Raw genomic sequence first — 18,867 nt, 5'->3', positions numbered from 1 at the left:
CCTGTACACATGAAAGTTATTGTGACACAGTTAAAAGTCACAGAGGAATGGGATGTCCAAGAAACCTTCATAGGACCTGGGCTCAAATGGAAAAAACAGGGAGCAGACTTAGAGATTAAACATATAAGACCATGTATGACTGGAATATTTATTAATATTTATATAAAAAAAGAACATCAATTAGTAAAGCAATCAATAGTAAAGGTTGTCTCCAAAAACAATATAAAATGTCACTAGACTCGTTTACGCTTTCTATACTTGTAACTATGTGTGACGTTGATTTGATTATTGATCTGTAGTAACCGTAACAGATTCTCTGCTTACCATTAAGTCTTCCACGACATGAGCAGGTAGGGTGTAGTGGCTAACCTCTTAAGCAATTACCAGGAGTGGCAGAACATAACAATGAAAAGCATTTATTGAAAAAGATGAAGGCTTTAAAAAACACAGCTAGTGTTAATCTGTCCTGAGACTCCAGATCCAGCATGAGCTGTTGTAGTTGAATTGATTGACATGCCAGTTTTGTTAACAGGTGACCCTGGGTTTGAATCCTAGTGGTCGTTTTTTGGGTTTTAGAACTGATGCATAGCCTCACAATGAAAATGCATCCAAGCAACTTCTAAGCTCTGTAGTGCGATGGAGGTCACCATAGACCTCTTGGCTTAAGTGTGCAACACTTAAAAGGTTGTGAAATCAAATACCACTACAGTTGTGTTTTCTTTCACTTTGTCAAAGTATCCTCATTAAATAGAAAACTAGTCAATATACTATAATCAAGGGGGTCTTTTTATAGTACAGGAAAACTCTGTTAGCCATACAACAACTTAAAAGTTCTTAGATCTTTTCCATTGGATAGACTATATTTAACTCAAATGTTAAATATAAATGCAACAAAAATGTCCTTATAGTGTTTTTCTTTCACTCTTTATTTATATATTTAACCCAAATGCCTAATAATCAGTTTGCCACTGTTTGATTCAAATACTCATATATACAGGTATCCTCATATATAAACATATCCTGTAAAGAAGCAATAATCAGATACACTGGCCCATTTCTGCATCTCCCACGTGACCACCATATATTTCATATTCCAATTATTGCAGTGTTTTGTTTTAATTCTAATTCAATTCAGGTATTTGCACTCTGCACCTAAAGACACATCATTACCACTTCCATGGTGATATACCTGCAAAGCATGATTAGCAAGGTGCATTAGAATTCAGGTACAACTGGTATTCATTTGAGTTGAACAAAGTTACCAGCTTGAAGCTCAAGTGAAACAGCTAGCTCATTCACCACCGCAGCCATCCTAATATATTACAAAAAACACAATTTGAAAAGAATTGATTTTAATTGGGCTTGTTGATCTGACTTTATGCCACACAATTAAGCATATGTACATTTTTTCCAAGGCTCTAAAAAACACTTTGTCTTACTGGTTATATCCAAATGTAAACCATGTAAACAAATAAAAATGTATTTACAATATATTTTGAGGCACTTAATTGTACTTTGAGGTGTATTTGAAACATTCAAAATTTTAAAACATTCATTTCTAAGTTATAAATAGCTTTAAAAATCCATTAAATTCTCAACATGTTTCCACTGCTGAATAATAAGGCTAAAACACAGAGGTTGACCAACAGTCAATAACATGTTGGTGATTTTAAGACAGCTTTTTCAGACCAATCTCAGTTTCTAATTCATAAGGATGGTACGAAACTAGAATGAACAAACTGCCTGTCTGTGCTCCACTTGGGGCACTGTTCTACAACCTACACCTTGCATCAGCAACTTGTTTATTCACAGAAACCCCTGTTGTGAGAATCACTGAAGGATGACCATTCGACCTGCTTCTCGTGCTCCCCGTGCTCCACGCGCTCCTCGTGCCCCTCGTGCTCCCCGCACTCCCCGCACTCCTCTTCCAGATACCCTTCCTCCTCTTGCTCTGCCTCTCCCTCCTTGTGTCATGGTCACCCCACCTCTCATCATGCCCCTTCCTCCTCCTCCTACTCCTACTCCTCTCCCTCTCCCTCTAATCTCGCCTCTTCCTCTGCCCCGTCCTCGGCCCCTCCCACTTCCCCTCTCTGTTCTCGGACCCCGCCCTCTAAGCCTCAGGCTTGTGAATCGGTCATGCAGCGATAGTCCAGTCTGAAAAACAAACAAACAAACAAACAAACAAACACACATAAAAAGTGTGAAGAGAAAGGGGTGCTGAGGTGCTGGTTTTAAGCAGCATATATAAACCTCATAAAAGGCATGCGTCATTCTGAAGGCATCTTTATATTAGGGACTCTGGATCCATAACTCTGGATCTTAGTAGTTTTTCTTCTAAAAATGGTAAGGACCACATGCTACATGCATGTTAACACTGCTGTGCATCTAGATAAAACAAACACACAAAAAAACTCCAGTGAAGTGTTTAAAAGAGGCATTTGCAGTTTTACAGTTTATTAATGTTAAGTTCAATAGTACACTTACTTCCATACTGCTTGTAGTATGTATATAGCAATTTTAATATTTAGACTCATATTTAGGATCCAGTCCAAGTTGGAGCAAGAATGTGAACAGGACTAAATGTGTCAGGTCCCTTCTTATGGGTGACTGATATTGAACTAATTCTACAAATTCTACAAATTCTCTTAAGCTCTCTCTGGGTCGTTTTCTCTGCAACTTTATAACTATACAGTTTATGATGTTACACCTAAACTGTGTGGAGGAACAAGTTAACACCAGTTAACACCATACCTGATGACCAAAGTCAAGTCTGTTTAATGAAGGAAGACCTACGAGACATTTATTTTGAACATTCAATGTGTCAGTTAACCAGTTTACTGAAAAAACCTGCTTGGTGTAAAACCCCCTCTGGGGAGCTGTCAAAACCCAAGACAAACTGTATATACACTTTGAGAGAGGTGGTATGTAAGCAAATCCATTTCAAGGCTCTCTGAACCTGCCCTACTGGATCTCACATCCACTGGACAGGCCAATCGGGTTGGAGGTGGTTGTGCAAGGCAAGCTAGTTGGTGTTAATAGGTGCGGGCACTCACCTGGTTGGTGGTGGCTTTGTAATTAAAGCGGAGTTGAATGCCTTTGGGCGAAGGGCCACCCGCTGCTTCAGATGAACTGCCCCTTAGCAGTACACCTCCCCGCCTAGGCCTCACCCTGACAGTGAGAGAGAGAAACATGTTTTTTTTCCTGACAACGCTGTGGCAAATCTGAGAAGTGACTGTGAAGTTAAGTTAATGTAAAAATATGGTAATGCTCACTGAGTTTCAGTTGCAGATTTTGCATTGGGTAGTGATACAGTCAGTGTTGTTCCTGAAGAAGATGGTGCTGGTTGACTATTTGAGAGAGAGAGAGAGAGAGAGAGAGATAGACAGATGGACAGAGAGATAGTTATATGAAATAAAAAACAACTCACAATTTAACATAAAACCAAACTATTTCTAATAATACATTTTTATTCCAAATAAAAACATACCTTCTTATTTTCTGATACCTTTCCAATTTGCCAGTTCCTCTTGTGGCTGAAAACTACAGACAAAAAGGAAAATAAATGCAAATTAATCGTGTAAGAATATTACAGGTAATAAACTCTTCTCACACATTAGCTGAATATAACTATATATATAACTAATATTTTGTATTCCTGTTTTTATACCCAACAATATAAAATTCATTTTTTTTACATTTTACTACAATGTAAATGACAGTATAAAAATATTAAATGAATTTAAATAATATAATCATAAAAGTAATGTACATTTTTAAATGAATGTTAATTATAAAAGTAATGTAAATTATACAATTCTAAAAGAATTTAAATATAACAGTTGAATACTCTCGATGTAAAAATTCAAAAAGTTGAACAGCAACAACTGTTAAAATGAAACAAATAAACATGAATGAAACAACTTACTCCTCTGTCTAATGTGAACGGCCTGCCACCTCTCTGGGGAATTCTCGGACTGCTCGCTGAAAAAGCACTCCTACAACACAATCAACAGCACAAAGCCTTAACTTCATTGCGTTTTTCATGCCAATTCCAGAATGTTTGTGTCAGTGAGGTCTTTATATAAAATGTAGATATTTACGCTATGTCAGAATCAGAATCAGAATCTCTTTATTTCACCAAGTATGTTGCACATACAAGGAATTTGTCTTGGTGAGAGCAACACGTATGACAAGTAACAAAAAACACAGAACACAGTCTTAAACTAAAGGAAAAATGACACTAAACAATAAATAGGGTAGGGGATAAATTAAAAAAGATGTAAGATAAGATGTAAGAATTTATCTAAACTGTCTTTGTTGTTTCACAAAAGACTGTTATTTCAGAATTTTCATCCCAGCTTGACACTATTATAAGGTCCATATTTAAGACAGACAGGCTTTGTACCTGTTCAGTCCTCCTCTTCCTCTCCCTCTCCCTCTTCCTCGGAATGTGCCTCGCTGTGGCACTGTGCTTTGACTCAGCAGCTCTTCTCTCTAAAAGAGGAACAGAAACATCCTCAAATCCAACCTGGCCTCATACTGTAATTTCTGTATTTTAAAGTGCTACTAAAGTAAATAGAAAATATTCATCAGTGCAACAAAACATCAGTAAACAACTAAACCAGTTGTTTTTACACCTGACAATTAAAAAAAATCATTAAAAAAAAAATCATTAGTACATTTAAAACTGAACTGAAGAAATAACTCCAAAAGTGCAAAATGATTACGTAAAAAATAAAAACAGCAAATACAAAAAACAAAAACTACATCAGCTGTAGCATTTTCTGCATTTGCAGTTTAATTTTCAAATTTGCTGTCGCATTTCTGAATTTGCTATCACATATCTGGATTTGCTATCACATATCTGGATTTGCTATCACATATCTGGATCTGCTGCTTGGTTTCTGGACTTGCTGTTAAGCTTCCACATTTGCCAGCATGATTCTAGTTTGGTTTTGGATTTGCTGCCACACTGCTGGCTTTGCTTTTTGGTTTTGCCCTCAGTGGCTTTCACAGATATTTCATCACATGAAGAGCAAGTTTCTTAACCGTCTAATTTCTTTGACACTGACCGCAGTATTTGAAGAGGCTCGGTTTAGAGGACTCCGGCCGGTCCCCCTCAGTGACCCTCTCCTGCCTAGACCTCTGGCTCTGTTCAGCCCGCGTGACCTGATGGGGCCTACAACACAAACCAAAGCCATTAATGATTCTCCGTTCAGTAGCAGAGACAGACTCAATTAATCAAAGCTTGAAAAGGAGAGGGGGGCTAGAATGGTAGATAGAGGGCATACTGGAGATACTACAGTAAAGTGATGCAAGGATGGACAGATGGAGAGAGCGATAGAAGCATGGATGGATGCACAGAAAGACAGCCAGATGGCCGTTGCTAACTGCTGTTACCCTGGTACTGCAGAGCTCCTCGTCTGAGGCCTCTCCGTGTCTGTGGAGTCTGGTTCAGCTTCTTCAGGACGCTATTCTTGTTTGCAGCTCGTTTGTTTCTTGCCCTGATAGCGGCTCTATTTGCTTGCTGCTCTTTTTTATTCAACTTGATGATGTCATCTGAAAAGGAGAGAAAAAAAGAAATGATTAGTCACCTGTATAAAATAAATAATGATGCGCCAATGTGGGAATCCTGGGCAGATGCTAATAACTGACTGCCGAAACTGACACAGACACATTAAAAATATATGAGTTGGGACTAAACACACCTGTATCAGCTTTACAGAAAAATATGTTAATATATTTATTTCTGTTAAATGCAGTAAAATAAATGAACTACAGATATCTATTGTAATAGTGAACATTTAATGCATACGTCTCAAAACCCACCTCATTAGACAAAAGAATCTCTTAAATTTGTAAACATTTACATAAGTTAAATAAGCACCAAAGTTGTGGAGGCCAATTTGGTGATTCTTAATCAAGGTATGTGAGAAAGTATAATCACCTCCAATATTTAATCCATGAGGACGCAAAATGTAACCATATCTGTACTTTAGAATGAGCTGTGTGCAAGTCTGCAAAAGACAGGACAAGAGACAGGAAGACGCCTAGGCAAGGATGATAGCACATCGTTACTGTATGTTCTTTTCTCTTCTTTGGTGTGAACAGAATGTTCTGGCTATGCATCAATGCTTGCACAAGTTCTATAACCATATGTAGAATAAATCTTAAAAAGGAGGAAACTAAAGGAGCTGCAACTGGTTTTGATCACAGTGGTGTGTGTGAATATGCCTGTTGCCGAGTATAACGCAGACCTTTTGTCTCAATAAAGCTTGCTACTCACTGTGATTACGACTCAGATGTGTATCTTTTCCACCACAAGTGCATGAATTTACCTGTGCTCAATCAACTGCACATTAATTTAGAATTTATCTTGGTTTGTTTATGTTATATTTTTTCCTACACCGTTTAAAATGCTCATAAAGTTTGTTTCTCTTCTTTGCATTATTGTCTGCGTGTGGAGGCCCTGAGGTGGAAATGTTCTAAATAAGCAGAAATCGATAAAATCACAGAGTCACAATTAATGCTCCAAAGCAATATATTTATTGAAAAGCTTTTGGCCGGGCAAAAGTTCCCGGCAAATACCCAGAGATCTCCGAAGGTTCACCAAGATACAAAAGGTTATATATCTCCCCAATGGGGTGCTGTTACCTTCCATTGGTTCACAGAAGACAAATAAGTTACAACGCATTGGTTACACCTAATTGTGATATGAATAAACAAAAGGGCGTTAACATATGTGCATAATTAATGAAGAGGAAGCTCAAATATGTTTTTTAGAAGCCCCTCACAACTAGAGATACCCAAACAAGTTGGTATGCTTCGAGGTCACTTGAACAATAACTCACTGTGGCCAGCACAGGGAAAACAGATAAGGCCTACACTTAGGACCGGAGGAGTAGCTAGTTTGTTCCGCTTCGAGTGGAGGGGAGTAACTGATTTGTGGTCCCTTCACATTTTTATACACCTCCTCTGTGATCGAAACCAGTTGCAGCTCCTTTAGTTTCCTAAAGGTCCATCCTTTAGTGTTATGATTAAGTGCCTGAGTCTATTAGTATGTTAGTCTGGATATAATACACTAAGAGAATGAAGCTAATGGAATACATATGGTATATGTGATAGATAATAATCTTCTGACTATGTACTACTATGATCTCAAAACCACAGCCCCTAAAGATGCTGGTGTCTAGGAGCCTTGTAAGGCCACAATTCACCCCTAGTCAACCCAGACAATGAATGTTGATTGGATATTGACAAGGAGCTGGGAGGTGTCCTCCCAACTTACAGAGCTCTCCAGAAAGCCTATTTTGAATAACAATAGATGACACCTTCTGAGACCTCCTGTTGTAAGTCTAAATGGCATACTGTCTAATAACTGGGTTGGTTAAAAAGACCCCATCATGCAAACAATTTACTCCGCAGTCCAAACTGTCCAAATAAAGAAACTATGCAGCAAAAACAGCATGTTTAGTACATACATACATAAATACATCAGTAACAGCAACAAAAACAGCCTTTTAATCATAAGAGATATGAAAAATTGGAAAACAGAAAATTAATAGAAAAAAAAATGCCGCATGAAACCACACAAATATCATTAATGGACCCTAGGGGAAAAAAAAATAATAAAAAATAATAAATAAATATATAAATATATAAATATATAAATATATATATATATATATATATATATATATATATATATATATATATATACACACACACACACACACACACACACACACATATACTTTTCAGAGGTTTTAATCACCCAATTTAAATTAATACATCAACTCCAGATCCCATAAATTATAACAGATGCAAGTAAACATAGATTCAGTAAAAAGTAATACAAATTTCTAATATTGAATAAAGTAGTTGAGATCCTGTGATTTGGTTTGGAGAACAACGTTTCCAGGTTTCTCCTGGATGCTTCCTACCTGGTTTAACATCATTAGGCACGGATTTACCAAACCAGGTGTTGAATGATAAACTGTAAATTATACTAGTAAATTATACCGTGCGGAGAGCTTTGGAGAAAACCACTACTTTTTGTATAAAAGCTTTTCGTATTTATTCTAATATTAGTGTTTAACTAAGTAAATAAATGCTTACTGCCCAAATATGTAGCTTCTTAAAACTTTGGTGCCTAAAACTGTTGTACAGTGCTGCATGTAGGGACAACCGTGCTGTTGGTGATGTATCGCAAGGCAAAATCACTAAGGGTCAGGTGAACTGACACCCACCTACCACACTGTGCTTTAAGAACACAGATATCCATCCAGTGTAATTTTGTTTAAAGTTCAAAGCATTACTAGCACCTCAAGCATTGCCATCAAACATCAGTACTGAGATAGTAAACCCTGTAAGTTAATATCTACCAAATTACCTGTTTAAACCGCATTTCTCAATCATCTCGCACTTCAAACTGTGAAGACTTGCTTATATGGTGTCCAACTCTGTATAACGTATTATTCTCGGACAATCATAATTTGCATCCATGGAGTTGAACTGTGGACCTATAAAGCTCTAAAGCACTAATCTTTTTCACAATGTTAGCAGGAAAGCATTCAGGAACGGCATAGTGTCTTGCTCAGCACAAAGCCTTCCCTGTTAACAACTGTTTTTCACAATAATACACACTTCTAGTGAACATCACTAAATATTGTCTGCATATGAAAAGCTACAAAAATGTATTCTTCATGAGGAACTCAATGTAAGCACACTGATACCAGAAATGCTTTCCATGGGTGTGGTTGTCAAATAAGGGTAGATAAAGAGCCATATTTAAAACAGCAGGTGTGGTGTAACTCCAAATGAACGCAGCACACTGGAAGCCTGTATTCCGGTAGGTACTGTCACTGAACCTCTCAGGAGCAGTGAATAAGGGTGATTAGGGGTGGACAATATAGCAATATTTTATTATACTGTCAAGAGATACAACATCGCAATGTGCTTTTCTTATCATATCATGGGATTTAAAGATCAGGATTTAAAGAACAATGCATGAGAAAGCAAAATTAATCTATCCTGGATTTCAGTGCAGCTCAGTAGCTGTAGAAAAAGACCATTTTCACATAAAATCAAAACATAAAAACGGCATAAATCATCAGTGTGGCCTGTTTAAAAGTCAGGACTAAGTAACACCCCACTAAAAAAAAATCACACCTGGCAAACACTTTTTGTAACATCTGAACTACAACAGGTGTCTGCCATAATTTAACAGATGTTAAAAAGCACATCAGTCCTGGGAACACCTTTGTTTTATTAGGTGCTGCTTCTCACACTCAAGGAGGAACTCGCCAGACCTCCAGAATGCCAGTGTTGCATTCAAATGCACAGTATAAATGACAAGTTGTGGAAATGGGAGGAATGGTCCTGTTGGTGTGATAAACACGGACAAGGCCTCTGTGCCCAAAACCACACAGTATACACACAATACATACTTTACTAATAAATGTACCTCTAATGACACGGCACTATTTTAACACACTATTTAGTATGGCAGTATGTGCATACTCATAGTAAACAGCACAGCACTATTAGTGGCATTCTTTAGTCGTGCATTATTCCTTAATACATTTATTAGAAGTACAAATTACATTTATTAAATCAGTCATTAGTACTGTCCCCTGCAAAGGTGTGTGCACCCTAGGTTAAATTCCATGTTCTGTTTATTTTCGGAGTGTAAATGAGTTCATCGTGTACAGAGAACAGTTTTAAACACTAATTTGCTTCATTTAAAATATTGTTAATTTGTCTTATTTGTCCCCAAAATGTTAAGTTCATCAAATAACTGAAAATTAGGATAAACTGCCACATATATCTTTGTATCCTGTACAGCTTTTGTTCACATGTAATCAACAAACCTTTTGAACAGGGGGTGTCTAAACCCACCTGTCTCACAAAGGCGTCTGGTAGTTCACATCACAGTGTAAAGAATCTGAATGGTTCAACATTTGACCTCTTGCTGATTCTAGGTGTGTTTGATGATCGTCAAATGAGATCTAAAGGTGACCTACAGGACACTACTGGTCTTCATAATTAACCTTTAAGCCAACTCCTATTAGGCATCTAACCATAGTGGTAGTTCTAACCTTCTTGGCCTCATTAGGGTACTACTTTCCTTACTACCATTACTACTATGTTAGTGCTTCCATCATATATAGTCTAGTTCACCAGGGGTGCAAAATCCTCAGCACATGGCAGTACTAATGCAGAATGTAATAGTGAATACTTCATATAGTACTGAATGGAGCAGAGGTGTGTTCTTTTTAAAAGCTCAGTTAGCAAGGTGGTAGTATACAGTTTTTAATGAATGAAAATGTAAAGAATGCACTACTAATGGTGCTGAGATAGGGCTGGGGCGATATGGTAAAAATATCGTATCACGATATTTAATGATATTTTCACAATACATGGTGTTCATCAGGATAGACGTGAGGCGACAGACAAAATGCATCAGTAATGATGAGATTTTTAAAAACTACCATCCGAACACTCTCCCATATTTAGTACAGTGATTTTTACTGAAATGTGCTGCACTGTATTCAGTTAAAGCAGACTTAGTACACTGTTTGTAATGAAACATGCAACTGATCAGTTATTTTAGCACTGGTCATATCCTCGATATGCTTAAAAAAGTATATTGTGTATCACGATAAGAACATTTATAACGATACAATAAAATATTGACATATTGCCCAGCTCTATGCTGTGCTTATACAGTATTACAATAAACATATAGCGACACACAATAGCTAACAGCTGTGAATGGATCTGTAGAAATGCTCAAAAATGACCTGGAATTAAATCAGTTTCCACCTGTAAAGACTTTCCTCCTGTAAAGTTGGCCTGTTGTCTGATCAGTAGAGCTCTATTAATAGCAGATTTGTGAGTGTACACTGAGTGTAGTGTAGTGTGTATGGTATAGCATGTGCTTTTGCTCGATTAGGACACAGAGCAACAGCTGAAAGCTATGACAGCTGACTAACGCACTAAGCATGTGCACACAACTCCCAACTTCCACACACACATACGGAAGCCGAAGAGCTCCCCTTTCAGAGCTACACTTTCAGTCACCACGGGTCTGTCAGCAAACACGGGCTGAGTGCGGCTCTTAACAATAATCGGCTCACTAACCCAACGACATGTCGATCTTGTCGGCTCCGCTGGACTGAGATTCCTCCATCGGCTCTGAGATCTCCGTGGTCACTTGGTCGTCCCCCATGTTAATGTTTGTTATCCCTGCCGCAGACGACTGGACTGCACTGGACTGGCCGGCTGCTCCAAACTCTCCAAACTCTCCGATAACTCCGTCTAGTCTTGGTTTATTCCTCCACCCACAAAAGGCTGCAGCAGCGGTTTCTGAAGCTGGTCGTGGTAAACGGCTGAGTCGGTTTCGGGCGAGCAGATCTTCGTGGTACGCTGAAGTAATGGAGCGGCTGTGGAGAAGGAGCCCTGCCTACAGAGTGACAGGAATTAACCGACCAACGTGACAGCGGCTCAAAATAGCCCAGCTCCAACGAGCGACTTTTCAAGAGAGGGCTGTGGAGCCCAGGGGAGGGGCCGTGCAGACCGGCGCCCTCTAGCGTCGATACGAAAAGAGGGGTTTTCGGACCACTTAAAGGGGGCATTTCAACACGTCTTCAAAATATATAATAATAATAATAATATATTGTAATACGATAGTATAAAATATTATATATATATATATATATATATATATATAATATTTTGACGACGTGTTGAAATATAAAGACAAATAAAAAAATATATAAACTATACATATTTCAATATGTAGAGTTGTAAAAAGCAAGATTGGTTTGATGTAAAATGTTTCTCTGTAGAAAAACAGTCCACAATTTGTTCTCTACAGCAGTGGTAATAGATGCCATGGGCCATGATGTTAATGATGCAAATTTGTTAATGATGCATTTTATTTTTAACTTAATATGTAATCAAATACACAAATACAGTTTATTTCAATACATTTATTACTGTTTTAAAGTTCTCAAATTTTTAAAAGTGAGTACCTCAATAATTGGACATTTTCTTGCTACTTGCACCATGTATATATGTATATTTTAAACAAACAAACAAAAAAAGACAATAAAACATCTTCATTTATTCACCACTTTCCATTTAGCTACTAAATGTCAGTGTGCTTTAAGCAGGCATATAAGCAAAACATTAGGAAGACAAAAAAAAAAGATCCAGTATCCTAGACCTGAGTCTGAATGGTTGAATAAAGCTTCCTTACCTGCTGACTCTTTCTTGATTTTGCCTGATCTGTAGCTGTAACCTGATTATGACCTTACTAAATATTTTGCTGCAGACAACTAGTCTGTGGGTTCGCGTGGAAGCAGGCAGGAAAGGACCTTGGGCGCAGACCTTATCTGAATATTGACTTCTCTGTTACGATAAGTTGCTTTATTTGTTCATCATTATAGATGTATTTGCTGTTGATTATAAAGAAACAGACATACTTCCCTTTCTAAGATTGTGACATGGTGTATTTTGAATTCAGAAAAGAGTTAGTATGTTAGTTTGTGTTTGCTTATTGAGTAATCCCAGGATATTCAGCATATTACTATATGATTTTGTTAAAGACATTTCTACAAAGGAGTTTCAATACTTGCTGCTGACAGCAGGGGGCTCCAGTGGGTCTGGACACTCTTCTGGCCTTCACCTGACCCTGCTCGGGTCTTCAGCTGATGTCTGCTCTCTGGCGCACTGGCTGCACATGCAAAACCTGTGACCACATACGATGGAATAAAGACGAACAAGAGCGATACTGTTAGGCTTCACTAATTCTTTAGCCTAAATTATACTACATTGGTTCAGTTTCTGTTATTTATGCTGGGGGGCACTATTTCTGAATGTTTAATTTTGTCTCCACACATCTAACCCCTTAAAAACTAGCCTGGGGGGCTAGTGTCAGCACAGTTAAGTGAGATTCCCTGTTTAAACACACCTGCTTCAGTTAATCTGTTAATTGACAGATTTAGCAGGTTTGACTGAATAGGGGACCAAACTCTGTTGTACTCTGACCCTCCAGGACCAGGAACGAAGGCCCCTGATCTAACACATAAGTGTCTTCTTAACCTCTGTCTAGCTAAGCTTCATCATCAAACACATCCCTGCAAGCAACTGGTCTAATCAGCCAAAAAGAGCCACCTAGAGAGCTTGATCAGCTTAATTGTTTTGATTCCAAAAAAGTAGTATTATACATTTATAAGTATTATACATTATAGTAGTATTATACATTTATAAGTATTATACATTATAGTAGTATTATACATTTATAGGTATTATACATTATAGTAGTATTATAAATTTATAAGTATTATACATTTAAAAGTAATAGTATACATTTTTTTGCAGGAGAATAAATTACTAAGTACACAATACAGCATGAATGAAACAAGACTTGTTAACTTTGTGTACTTTGACTACATTCAGTCAATTCAATTCAATTCAGATTTATTTATTTAGGCTTTTCACAACGAATGTTGTCACAAAGCAGCTTTACAGAGACTCGGGTTTGAGCCTCTTTTGAGCAAGCTAGTGGTAACAGTGGCAAGGAAAAACTCCCCCAGGTCAAGAGGAAGAAACCTTGAGAGGAACCAAGACTCAAAAGGAGAACCCATCCTCCTCTGGTCGACACCGGATAATCCCAATAATAAACAAAACAGGAATAAAAGCAACAATAAAACTAAACTGAATTAAGAGAAAAATAGTAAAGGTGCCGTCAAGCCACAAAAGATGAAAATGTGAGTGAGATGATAAAGTCCATGCAGATAAACAGTCACAGGCATAATCACAGGCCCGAGAGCAGCACAGCGGGCAGGAGGGTAGTGAAGAGTCAGGTCAGACGGTACCAGGGTGGAACAGTTGGATCCAGGTATCCTGACACATGTGAAAGAGCCAGAAGGTTGGTGTGGCGCAACAGATAACACCACTACCTGCCACTGAGTTACAACACCATGTGGGAGACTAGGGTTCGATTTCCAGTCTGAGTGACTATGCTGCGCTACACCAATAAGAGTCCTTGGGCCAGACTCTTAACACTACATTGGCCCACCTTTGTGATATGAATAACCTTGTACGTCTGCTAAATGCCATAAATGTAAATGTAATGTAAATGAAAAGAGAAAGTAGGGAGAAACAAAAAGGGTAAGGAGGAGCACAGGATGTATGTAATGGGGGGGGGGGGGTTCAAACTAAAATAGCATGCAGTCTAGTAAAGAGTGTGATGTGGAAAGACAAACCAACAGCGTCTGGAATCGAGTCTTTGGAGCCACCCGGCAATTCTCTCAAATTGATGGATTCGGAGAATCGGTTCTAGTATTCAGTGCATCGGTAGATACTGAACTCTGCTGCGACCCGCGCGCGCACTGGAACATTGGTTTAAAATTTAAAATCCAACGGAAACCCAACGGTTGCAGCCGTTATCTGAACCGCTACAGGTGACGAAGTCAGAGTTACTGTTGTTAGTCTGTGGATAAATCCAGTAGAAGACACGTTAATACTTGTTTAGCTATATATATATATATATATATATATATATTATAAGAATTAAAAAGCTTCATTAAGCTTAGGTAATTAGGCAAATCTCAGCCGAATTTGTATTATGAATTCAGCTAGCTAGACATGCCAACTTTGCTAACGCTAAACAGCAGTCCAACAAAACGTCTAGATAACAGTTAGCTAGCTAACGCAGACGATAATAGTTTTTTTGTTTTAGGTGTGTGAAGCTGAGTTACAAGCAAATTCGGATAAAGCACTCGGTAAGTATTTAATAAACGTCAGTATTTGCTTGCTAACAGCTAGCTAGCTAGCTTCCATAGACCCAAAGGCTCATTCTTAACGTTATCTATGTAGGATGTCACATGACCTCTGCTTCTCAGTAGTGCATTAGCATATATCTAACAGGAATCCTTCATTTTGGGATTCAGTCACAAGCTGCACAACTCCATACTTGCAATTTAGTGCAGTGCTGAAACCTGTACTTTAGACATAGCCTAGACATAGCCTGTAACTTAGACATAGCTAGCTCGTACACTGCATAGGGAGCAGGATATAGCCTCAGTGACAGCGCACCTAGCCATAGCATTTGTTGTTGTCCTTTTAAAGTTTGCTGTGTCCACAGATTTATGAGCAGAGGTTTTGAACAGTGCACTCGATGATATCAAGTGAAGATACACAGTTTCACGATGGGCCTAAATTATCTGGGGGTGGTTTGGGCTCAAATGATAACCATCTGTAGAAAATAAACAACAGACAGTGTTTTATATGGCAGTTTTTAAATATATATATTTTATATAGCTAGCTAGCTAGTACTGGAAATGGGTTCTGTGGCTCATAACAGTAGTGGAAGCCCAGAGATTTCATCACAACTAGGCAAAGGACCCTCTAAACATTCAGGGTTTCTTGAGTTGTCATTGTTTTATAAAGAACTATTGCCATTATCTGTAAGAGTGTAGTTGACTACAGGAGAATATAGCTACACATAGTATAAATTACTAACAGACATACAAGAATATTATAGATGTAAAATATAGTTTATTGTGTTATAAGTGTTACAGGCATTACTAAGCACTAGGAGCATAAGGATTAGATTACTGATAATGGGGGGAAACGTCGATCCTCTCCAAAAGTCTCTCGTTTATACCGTCCTGTATAAAAAAACAGGTAGATCAGAGTAGTGTGGGCGGGGCTTGGGCTAGGGCTGCACATTGGCTTAAATGACTGGGCTTTTTCACATATGAATTCCAGGGGCTGCCATTTTTGGCATTATTTATAAGAAGGCTGGTATAGCTGGCACTGAAAAAATATGCGAGACCTATTAGCTATATATTTTCCCAGTTTAGCGTGTGTGGTATATACCATTCAGAGAGTCAATGCACTTTTTACAGGAAATAACGTTTTCAAATTACATTGTATTGGATGAGACAATATGTGTATGGTTACACCCTTAAACTGCACCACAGCAGTCCTATAATCTCCTATAGATATGTTTTGTAAAGATGATCATTTTGGAATACTCGGTTAAGTAATGAAGGGCTGATATAAGCCTTGGCCATGCTATACTATGCTGTACTAAAGGATGCTGCATGGCCCCAAATGCATAATCGTGCACCACAAACATGCAAATAAACGTAGCCCACAGTACCTGCCTATGCATGTCACTAGAGGAGGATGCACGGTATTGCATGCTCGACAGTGCACAATAAATGCAAAATCCTCTTGGTTTATGCGAGTACCTTCCCCTTCCATCCGTCCCTCCGCCCCAATACCCCTGGCTCTTCCCCTCCACCGTCTCGCCGCGCGCTCCTTCCTCTCTGCGCATGGGCGGAGCGCCGACGGAGCCCTTGTTATTATTGTCCGCGCGCACACATCCACTTTTTTATGAAAATGGCGGCGAGTCAAGGCGGAGCGGGTGCCGTGGCGGCGCTGCAGGGCCAGCCCTACCCAAGCGTGCCTCAGTGGAACCCGGGCGTGCTCCAGCACCAGCAGCCGCTGCACACGGCGCGGAGCCTGGAGCGCGCGCTGGAGGACGCCGTCTGCTCGGGCATCCTCAACATCAGCGGCAGGAAGCTGCGCGAGTATCCTGGGCTTAGCTACGACCTGACGGATACTACACAGGCAGGTGGGTCCTACTGACCCCGGTTCTTCTCATTTCCGTTGAGGCTGGTGCACGAGACCGAAATGAAATAAAGAAACACACACCGCGTACGGGTTTGTCTGCGCGCTGCAGGGACGTGCCGTTTGTGTGAAAGATCAACGTTGTAAAGAGGGTCTTGTGTTTCTTCTTGCTAGCTGCTGTGCATCCTTTCGTTTGTCAGAATAGCGCGCGTGCTGGGTTCAAATAGGTGGAAAACAAGAATACTACGGCTATTTGCTCTTATTTATTTATTTTTTTTACCGCGTGCATGTGACTACTTTTAAGTGTGGCGTGATCCTGCGTTGATACTGGTGTAGTGATTGGACATTTGGAAATGTAGGCTTCAGTAGAGCGAGCAGTCTTAATTTCTAATGACTCGCTCTGTGGCAGAAGACCTAACGCACGCAATGCATGAATGAAACGGCGAGAGCAGTCTTTTCTGTGAATCCTCAGCGCAGTGATGTAGCAGGTGCAGTTTTGCCTAGGGTGGATTAAAGGACGCTGAGCATACAGCTACCGGGCGGATAAAACGGCTTTTTGGGGTGTAGTAATAAGGACTTGTGCTGGGCTCCGGGAGAAAAAGACAAAAGATGCCTCTGCCTCCGTCTCCATTCTAGGGCAGCAGCGCCTCCTACCCCCATTCAGGATCTGAAGCTTTGGTGGTTTCACCCACAGATGGCACGTTAGTAGGATTCAGCGAGAAAGCTTTGTGTTATTGCTGTGTGGATATATAGTATATATAAAAATGTTTATAATAAAACAGTTATTAAAGGTTATGGTCAATGTTACAATCAGTTTGACTGGTAATTATGATAGCTAATGGTAATGGAACGGATATGATAGTAGCGGTAATGACAGAGAGATGTCGAGATGTCGTTGTAATGTCCAACGTTTACTGACAGGGGCTGAAAGAACTGTTAGCGTGAACATGTATGCAAGTAATGGTCATGTACTGGCTTGTAATGTAGTGGAAGTTACACTTGATAGTTTAGATAGCTAAAGGTAATGTTAACAGTAACAGTGGCCAACATGATTATTACCATAAATGTTCATACAATAAATGTGACGGCTTACAGTTATGATAGCTAATGGTTATGGTTATCTATAAAATGGTGACTCTACAGGAGAAGGTATAAATGTTTGAATGGAAGTTATTGTAAAATAAGAATTATTCCAATTCATTTAGAGCATTTCTATAGGTCTAGTCATCCAAATTGATTTACACAGTGTACAGAGCAGATACAGGGTTCAAATGATGAAGAAAACTAAAAACTGACAACAAATGGAGAGACGTTTTTCATTGGATAGCAGCGTTTTATTATACTGTATGAATGGTAATATAGTGGTCGCTAACAGTTATGATTGGAAATTGGAACATTAATAGTGGCTAACAGTTATGTTAGCTAACATAACAGTATTATAGTGGTTTCTAATAGTTATGGTAGCTGGTGGTAATAGCAGCAGTTGCTAAATGTAACAGAAATGCTGTTTATTTCTTGCTAGAGCTGTAAGGACTTTGTAGTTGTGTAGTAGTCTTACTCTGTTCCCTTTCGTTCAGAGGCAGTGGCACCTATAAAAATGCAAGTGGAAAAATCTAATATTTCCTGAGAAGCTCAGAAATAGTTCACATGTTCTGATGAACCAAAATAGGTGGATTGTGTGGGAGTGAGGGTTGAGATTGGGCCTGTTGTATTTTGAGCCTGTTGGCCATGGTCACCAAGGCTGTGCCAAGGCTTTTGTGAGGTTGGTTGTTTGACAATAATCTATGTTCTGTTTGAGTCTCTGTGCGAGCCAGTCAAGGGCTGCATTGATGCCAAAACTTGTAGTTGTTGGGGGAGAAAACAAATCCAGTCAGTAAAAGGCAAGTCAAGTTATATAGTTTGAAGATCAGCTTTAAGAAATCAGCACAGCATAGTGAATAATATGGAAAGTAGCTCAATGTTTGTGTGCATGTGTACTTAGAGGAAATGATGTGAAACATTTCAGTACCAGACCACCTCACGCTTGCCATAAGAGGAAGTGATTTTATGACAGAGAAGCAGACAGATGCTGACTCAACAGGAGATGTCTGTGTGTTTATATGTGTGCAGAGGTGGGTAGTAACAAAGCTACATTAACAGTGTTTTCAAATGATAATACGTCTACTTTTGTGTATATTTGTGAAGAAAGAAATTTACTTTCTAATATATACATAA

General features: G+C 39.0%; 2 protein-coding genes across 6 annotated transcripts in view; one reads left to right on the top strand and one right to left on the bottom strand.

Moving 5' to 3' along the window:
* Positions 1–1,287: 1,287 nt before the first annotated feature.
* Positions 1,288–16,622, bottom strand: LOC140551670 (uncharacterized). 2 transcript variants are annotated; one of them, XM_072675212.1, is made up of 11 exons: positions 16,181–16,622; positions 12,641–12,757; positions 11,146–11,467; positions 5,401–5,559; positions 5,073–5,179; positions 4,406–4,494; positions 3,926–3,995; positions 3,488–3,540; positions 3,273–3,347; positions 3,054–3,168; positions 1,288–2,154 (listed from the first exon to the last, which is right to left on the bottom strand). In XM_072675212.1, exons 3-11 carry the CDS (start codon positions 11,231–11,233, stop codon positions 1,831–1,833), a joined length of 1,080 nt encoding a protein of 359 aa, XP_072531313.1. In that variant the 5' UTR covers positions 11,234–11,467; positions 12,641–12,757; positions 16,181–16,622; the 3' UTR covers positions 1,288–1,830. The 2 variants fall into 2 exon arrangements, with proteins under 2 accessions (XP_072531313.1, XP_072531303.1); XM_072675202.1 differs by lacking the exons at positions 12,641–12,757; positions 16,181–16,622 and having other exon boundaries at positions 11,146–11,694.
* The window catches only part of lrch2 (leucine-rich repeats and calponin homology (CH) domain containing 2), a 68,439-nt gene continuing 65,905 nt past the window's right edge, over positions 16,334–18,867 (top strand). For 3 of the 4 annotated variants that reach the window (XM_072675191.1, XM_072675173.1, XM_072675166.1), the window contains exon 1: positions 16,334–16,657. In XM_072675191.1, coding sequence (XP_072531292.1) covers positions 16,417–16,657 — 241 coding nt within the window. In that variant the 5' untranslated portion in view covers positions 16,334–16,416. The remainder of the gene's footprint in view (positions 16,658–18,867) is intronic. The other variant, XM_072675182.1, reaches the window with a different exon arrangement.

Source organism: Salminus brasiliensis, chromosome 1 (genome assembly GCF_030463535.1).
Source record: "Salminus brasiliensis chromosome 1, fSalBra1.hap2, whole genome shotgun sequence".
Taxonomy (NCBI): Eukaryota; Metazoa; Chordata; class Actinopteri; order Characiformes; family Bryconidae; genus Salminus; species Salminus brasiliensis.
Note: the sequence above shows the minus strand (reverse complement) of the source record. Positions and strands in the feature narration are given on the sequence as shown.